At 44.3% G+C, this 8,311-nt stretch overlaps 1 protein-coding gene across 1 annotated transcript; it reads left to right on the top strand.

Moving 5' to 3' along the window:
• Positions 1-2,108: 2,108 nt before the first annotated feature.
• On the top strand, positions 2,109-8,109 carry LOC146058499 (uncharacterized). The gene is made up of 4 exons (XM_083170788.1): positions 2,109-2,312; positions 4,735-4,909; positions 6,995-7,202; positions 8,028-8,109. Exons 1-4 carry the CDS (start codon positions 2,109-2,111, stop codon positions 8,107-8,109), a joined length of 669 nt encoding a protein of 222 aa, XP_083026914.1.
• The last annotated feature ends 202 nt before the right edge of the window (positions 8,110-8,311 follow it).

Genomic DNA, 8,311 nt, shown 5'->3' with positions numbered 1-8,311 from the left:
TGCTAGGGAATACACGCTGTCAATCTGGTCTATAATTGAACAAAATAGTAAGGATATATGGCACATGGGCCAAATGGATGTGACGTTAAAGGCTTTCATTATTTAACATTTCCCTGTTCCCCTTTGAGGCCTTTGTATCATGACAGTTGAGCGCAACAGAATATGCTGCGCTATATAAGAAACTGTTAATAAATAAAAATAAATAAAATGGGTGAAATGTAATAGGATGAGAGATTCAGAAAATGAGAGATTTGTTGGTACTTGTGTATTACAACGGCGCCCGATTTCATGTAAATCGCATCCGATATCGCATCCGATTTATCGCCCGATTTGAGGCCGATTGTCTGCCGATTTTTGGCCGATTTGATCTGCGATGCGATTTTGTGGCCGATTTTTTGCCGATTTTCGGCCATTTCCTGCTGATTTGCATGTTATTCCATCGTTGCACACCCCCAGGTACTATGCGATGGTATGCGATGTGATTTTCGGGAAAATGCCCCTGATTGTACAATTAAATATCGCATAGCAACGCATGCCAGCAAGTGACATGCGATGCAATGTGATTTGCAATGTTAAATGCACCCCCATTGTTAACGCCACCCCCACAATCAATGCCAACACGAAGCGTGGCGAGCGGCGGCGGTACGCGTCCTCCGACCTTTTCATACCCCCACTATCCACGTCGGCGTGGAGTTGATTTTAGATAGTGTGGCGAGCGCAGCGAGCCGACGCGAATTACTTTACATGTATTCCGCGTCCCCCCTTACATGTATTCCGCTTCGGCTCGGTGGCGCGCTGCGCTCGCCACACTATCTAAAATCAACTCCACGCCGACGTGGATAGTGGGGGTATGAAAAGGTCGGAGGACGCGTACCGCCGCCCCTCGCGGGCTCGCTGCGCTCGCCACGCTTCGGGTTGGCGTTGATAGTGGGGGTGGCGTTAACAATGATGGTGCATTTAACATTGTAAGCACCCATCAGAGTGATTGTACAATTACAAATCGAATCGCTTCACATGCATCGCATGGCATGCATCACATGCCACTATATTGCATGCGATGCACTACGATGGAAATCGGGGGTGTGCAATGATGGAACAGCATGCAAATCGGCCGGAAAAAGTGAGAAATCGGTCGAAAATCGTCCGAAAATCGGCCGCAAAATCGCATCCGATTTTTCCATGCGATTTGCGGCCGATTTTTGGCCGATTTCGTGGGCGCCGTCAAAATACACAAGTACCGATTTGTTTTTTTTTAAGGCGGCAATCATTTACACTGCAAAACCAGTTAGAGATTTCTTACCAAATCTCTCACTTTCTGAATCTCTCATCCTAATGCATTTCCCCCAATGTGCCCTGTTCTGCCCCTCTTATCCCTAAACACAATTTGAACTCTTTTGCTTTACATTTTTTGCAGCATAGCGGCCATTTTGTCCCATGACATCATTATGACATCACAAAGGCTCTGTTACACAGGGATTCCATCACCTGAGACTCTGCAGTTGTCAGGAGAAGAAGCACATTGTATGCTCTCTTGCTTCATTGCTTATTTTTTAATTATTACTGGGATCTTAAGCAGTTACCTGTACCTCCTGTGAGATATGGGCTGTCTGTGCAGTAAAATGTGCGTCCCTGCACCCAGGAAGAAGGTAAGTGCGCTGTTATATTTATGGGTTGTACATTGCATATACAGAGAATTATCACAGGCCGCAACTGACAACTAGTAACATATAAATGTACCACCCTGTATGTAGCATTAGGGGGTACATGGGTGGGTGATGCTCCCTGTATGTAGCATTAGGGGTACATGGGTGGGTGATGCTCCCTGTATGTAGCATTAGGGGTACATAATGTGGGCATGTTGTGTAGTAACACTCACGTTTTACCATTAGCCTTTACAGGCTCTCACATTATCAGCACTGAAGTGTCCATCTCCCCACCTTGCTGGGCTTTGTAGTTCGGCAGCACTTCTGCTGCTGTCGTACATATAGAGGTTCCACCTGGAGACCCCCTCTCCCATTTTTGGCTATGTGCAGTGTGCTCCTTCTCCTGCCAGTAGCTGCCTCCTGCCCACTCTCCTCCCACCTGACTCTAACTGCCACTAACTGCGCATGCCTCCTGGTAGTGACCTTCATACCAGAGTCTACCTCGCTGTGCAGAGAAGTCTGCACACAGAGTGCTCTGTTAAAGGACATGGGGAGGTGGCGCGGAGAAGGCAGTCTGGGGGCGTTGAGATGCGACACATCATTGTAGCCCTGCCCCCTGCGATTAGCAACATTGCGTCATTGCGTCATTACCCCACCCACTTTGCATGGGTAAGGGGGGCTCAGAGGACTAAGTGGGAAAATGCTGGCAGGAGGGGCAAGGCATTGCGGGAGACTGGCCTGCTGTCCTGGGAACTATAAGGGCCACCAGATTTATGGGAGCCTCCTGGCCTATCTGGAAGTGTAGACAAGTATGATTTTTACATCTTTGCCTTATTATTTCATGTCTATCCCATGTGTTCTGGGAGCTCAGATATGTTAGCATTGCATGTAATGTGGATTCCCCCCTATACAGGAATTACTGCTCCCTCCCTGCAGATCTGCAAATGTATCTATTCTCCTTTTGGCATGATGACAATTAGCTGCCAATCACCCGAGAGCTCAGAGTGCAGCAACTGCTGTGACTGCAGCCCGGCCTGTGCTCTGTATACAATATGGGTACAACAGTATAGGGATGGCCATCGACCATAGATGATTCCAAATCATCCCTGGTTTATGGCCGATATTGAATACTTTTGCCATCGATGGGGGGAGAATCAGATGGTTTCCCTCCATCGATAGCACAGCAAAACCAATGTTTTGCTTTTGTTTGTTTTTCAAAGTTCCAGGACATGGAGCATAGCTCCGCCCTGATACCCATGAAGCCCCGCCCCATGTTTTGATTGGGCTACAGGCCAATCAGTCAAACACAATGGATGATCATCGATATGTAAAAATATCGATGGACATCCATTGCATAGTTTAACACTATCGATGGCCAGATACATTATTGCCATCAACAGCAACCATCGATGGAAATGGCAATGATGGCCATCCCTAGTACAGTACTAGTAATAACTTCAACACTTATAGGTGCTCTGATTTTATTACTCGTGCATGCACACCTACCAACATGTCCCATTCCTGGGCTCCCCTCTGATATTATGATTGCTGTGACCTGTGTTGAACTATAGTTACTTGTTAAGAAAAGTGATGACCATCATAAATTAGGAGCCAGTCCATCGATTAATAGTCATCAATGGTTTACGGATGATGTAGAAATATTGTTTTGCTATCTATGGGGTAAAACCTGATTGTTTCCCTTTATCAATGGTGCATATATCGATGGTGTATATACACACACACACATATATATATATATATATATTCCCCAATACTGCAATATGCGCTATATGCTATTGTCTATAGAACACTGTACAATTTCAGGAACAAATTATCATGAACAAATTATGAATCGGTACTAGGCAGCGTTACCACAACAGTCCCTGAGGGTTATAGGGACCAGTTATCACAATATCTTCCCCAATAGTGGTACAGCGCCAATCAATTATATTAGTCCATGTATTCCAAAACGTCCTTCAATGAGGCCAATGAGAAGAATTTTTCCAAATGATGTTTTTATTAAAATCTTCACAGAGATGCCAAAAACGACAGAACGCGTTTCGTCTAAAGAGACTTCATCAGGGGCACATTTAACAATCTTTTATTAGGTGCATAAATGAGTGATTCTCCAATGATCACAGTCTTGTGGTCTTATTTCTTTGAGTGGGTATTATACTCATTCCAAGATAATAGTAGGGTGGTTCAGATCTGATGATAGGTTTAATTGTTTTTATATAATTGATAGGCGCTGTACCACTATTGGGGAGGATATATACATATATATATATATACAATATTCTGTGGGAAACGCACACTTTCAAATATATTTCAGGCAGGGGTTCAAGGTCTGAAAAAATGGATATAGTAAGCCAACCAGAGAGACCCTCAGTCTCCTGTAACGACAGGACCAGCACACCCTTGTAATAGATGCAAAAAATGTATTTATTGAAGCATCGTGTCAATCATCATAAAGATAAAGATTCATCATACTTAGCAGTGACTGGCCAAGGACTGAAGACAGCAGCATACAATCATGCACAAGTGCCCTGACGGGCCGTTTCGGTAAGTACCTTTCTCAAAGGGCATCCAGGATGACCTTTGAGAAAGGTACTTACCGAAACGGACGGCAGGGCACTTGTGTATGATTGTATGCTGCTGTCTTCAGTCCTTGGCCAGTCACTGCTAAGTATGATGAATCTTTATCTTTATGATGATTGACACGATGCTTCAATAAATACATTTTTTGCATCTATTACAAGGGTGTGCTGGTCCTGTCGTTCCAGGAGACTGAGGGTCTCTCTGGTTGGCTTAATATATATATATATATATATATATATATATATATATATATATATATATATATATATATATATATATATATATATATATATATATATATATATATATATATATATATATATATATATATATATATATATATATATATATATATATATATATATTACAATTCTGGAGTTGTAGCTGGTACCACTGCCCTGATCTGTTCTATTGCTTCCATGGTAGAAAGTGCTTGCACTGCGGAGAGTTCTGTAGTCACAGCTCATGATGTCTTTTCCTCTGCTCCTTACAGCCAAGCAAGTCTGCGAGGCTTATTAAAGGAGCGGCCAAGCACCTCACCAATGTGCAGCCCCCTGTGCCCTGTACCGATATGTCTGGTGAACGTCCCACTGAGCCGGATACTACTCTGGTCACAGAGGACGCGGCAGCAGTCGTGGCAGAGCTTCTGGAATACCTGATCAGTGAAGGTAAGCTTCTCCCAGGTGCAGAGGCGTAACTAGTATATATGTAATAGATTGGGAGTTCTGTGACAGGCTGGTAACTAGTATATATGTAATAAGCTGGGAGTTCTGTGACAGGCTGGTAACTAGTATATATGTAATAGGCTGGGAGTTCTGTGACAGGCTGGTAACTAGTATATATGTAATAGGCTGGGAGTTCTGTGACAGGCAGGTAACTAGTATATACGTAATAAGCTGGGAGTTCTGTGACAGGCTGGTAACTAGTATATATGTAATAAGCTGGGAGTTCTGTGACAGGCTGGTAACTAGTATATATGTAATAGGCTGGGAGTTCTGTGACAGGCAGGTAACTAGTATATATGTAATAAGCTGGGAGTTCCGTGACAGGCTGGTAACTAGTATATATGTGTAATAAGCTGGGAGTTCTGTGACAGGCTGGTAACTAGTATATATGTAATAAGCTAGGAGTTCTGTGACAGGCAGGTAACTAGTATATATGTAATAGGCCAGGGATTCTATGACAGGCAGGTAACTAGTATATACTGTATGTAATAGGCTGGGAGTTCTATGACAGGCAGGTAACTAGTGTATATATATATCTATGTACTAAGCTGGGAGTTCTGTGACAGGCAGGTAACTAGTATATATGTAATAGGCTGGGAGTTCTGTGACGGGCTGGTAACTAGTATATATGTACAGGGGCAAACGCAGGATTTTTAGAAGGGGGTTTCCAGAGGGGCAGAGCAAAGCACAGAGATGGACACTTCAATGACCCAGTATATACCGGGTCAGGTAAAGTATTATAGATAGACCAAATGTATATTAATAATAATAATAATATATATATATATATATACACACACACACATACAGGGGCGTCAACAGCAGTGTAGAACCCTGGGCAGCATAGCAATGTATTGGGGCACTTACTGATCCTCCAGCGGTAGGGGTGGGGGAAGCTTTGATGTCCCGCGGGTAGTAGGTGGTATTATATCAACCGCTCAGCATGTAGGGCCTGGATCAGTAATTTCCACTATTACCCCTTTACTGCACAGATGGTGGGAGATGGGGTGGGAGAAGGGTGCATTGGGCTGAATGAAGGGGCCCTGATACATAACTTCCAGGATGGAAAGGATGTTTAATATGCAGAGCAGGGGTGTATAGTGGAGTGGTCTTATTATTCATAATTTTTTGGTTGGAGGACAGTTTGCTTGACTGCAGATATCTCCAGTTCCCGGAAATAGATTTCTTAGATGTTAATGGAATTAAAAACTAGAGAATCCCACCTACTAAATGGTATTGGGGAAAAGGGGATTAGAGTTCAGGAGGCAGAGCAATCTGCCAACGAGAATATAAAACTACATACCAGGTGTGTGTAGAGCAGTAACCAGCTGCTGGAAGGCTGATATCTCTGGTTCTGGGAACAGTAGAGACAAGCTGCTAGTGTCCGTCAAGTCCCAAAAAAACTCTAAGTCAGACAGAACCTGAAATATCTGAGTGGGAAGAGCAATTAATAGGCTTGGATGTGGACCACTTCTTGTACCCATGGAAAGAGGGGACCCTCAGCTTTCAGCCTAGCACCCATAGGGCCAGATGTACTAAGCTTCAAAAGTGATAAATTGGAGAGAGATAAACAATCAGCCAATCAGCTACTAACTGACATTTTTCAAACCCAGCCTGTAACATGACAGGTTGGAGCTGATTGGCTGGCTGTTTATCGCTCTCCATGTTATCACTTTTAAAGCTTAGTACATCTGGCCCTTAGACTCCTGGGGGGGTTCTGGGTACTCAGAAACCCCCCTGCATGCGCCACTGATGTAATAGGTGGGGAATTCTGTGACAGGCCGGTAACTAGTTTATACAGTATGTAATAAGCTTGGAGTTCTGTGAGGGGACAGGAGCTTGTTATCTCACCAGCCTGATTCTGCCTTATACATTATACTGCTTTATATCTACAGCAGAGATTGCGCCTATGCCAGAACTCACAGCCTATTACATAGAGCCTATACACAGGACGGGGTACATTTGCTACAATGAAAAGAGGTGATGTTGCCCATAGTAACCTACCAGATTGTGTCTATCATTTTCTAGCCTGCAAGAGTGAGGTGCAGAGGTGTGAGGAGTCCCCAGTGTTCTCCATGATGACGGATGACACCATATCGTCGGATGAGATCACTGATAGCAGCACCAGCGGCTATTATTATCTGACAGACCGGTCGGAATCCTCATCAGACACCAGCAGCACCAGCTCTGAGTCCTCGGAATCCTCCTCAGATACCAGCAGTGACTCCTCGCCCAGGTAGGTTGCCGGCAGAATACGCGCATCCTCCCTGCTCTGGTCGCTGGGGTAGATTTAAGGGCCTCTTGTCTTACGCAAATGCTGTGATGTAGAACCGGTATCTCCATATCTGCTGCAGCTGGGGTCGCTACACAAGTTCTCTCACACAGCGCTGATGGGCTGGTATCCTACTAGTATTACATACATGTATTTATCATTATACTAATGAGTAACAATATAAGAAGAGAAATGCTACAGCAGGAGAAATTAAGTCATGTAAATTATGGGGCCTACACACACATAGCGATATTATCAGTGATCTGAGCGATGCTAGATCGCTCAGTACTGATCGCTAAGCATACAGCGCAGCACCAGTGCTGTGTGCTGAGCGATCTGTCACTGCCAGTGTTCTCAATAGAGGGAACACAGACGATGACCAGATTTATACTGCGTGCAATATCTACATCTTCTGGCAATAGCGACGCATGGGGCCACACATCACTATGGGCCCTACACACACAGCGATGCGTGCTTCATTTCTAGGCGATATAGTCAGATCACTTAGAAAATAGGCCACAATCGCTCGGTGTGTAGCCCCATTAGAGGGATCTCACATCACTGTACATGGGGCTTCCTGTATGGGGCCGTCCTTGTCATGTCACTCACACAGTATCAGCGCTCTTATTGGTCAAAAGAGGAATCACACAGATAAATGTAGTCAGTAAGGGCCAGTAACACGGTGCAGGTGCTAGATAGCAGCAGGCCAGGGAATAATGAGAGGACTTGTACATGGCAAACGTTTGTGTCTTTACAATAACAGTCACTGATCAAAGTTTGTTTTTATAGGACGGTCATCTACAACAAGCCAGTCTCCGTTGGCTTCCTCTGCCAGTACGAGGAGGACGGGATGCCCAGGGTCGATATATAACCAAGATCCTGGACATCGGACTCACTGAGTCCTTTTAAATTAACACCACTTATCCCATAACCTGGGAACTTGTTTTGAAACATTTGTTTCATATGTTTGACTTGATTATAAAACTTGTTTTAAATATGCAGCAAACTTGAATCATTGAAGTTTCTGCAAAGCCTGTCCTGTTGACGGCCAATCCCCCTTCCCAAGCCTGTCC

Source organism: Crinia signifera, chromosome 2 (assembly GCF_055691185.1).
Source record: "Crinia signifera chromosome 2, ASM5569118v1, whole genome shotgun sequence".
NCBI classification, from domain to species: domain Eukaryota; kingdom Metazoa; phylum Chordata; class Amphibia; order Anura; family Myobatrachidae; genus Crinia; species Crinia signifera.
This window is presented reverse-complemented; position numbering and strand designations above follow the sequence as displayed.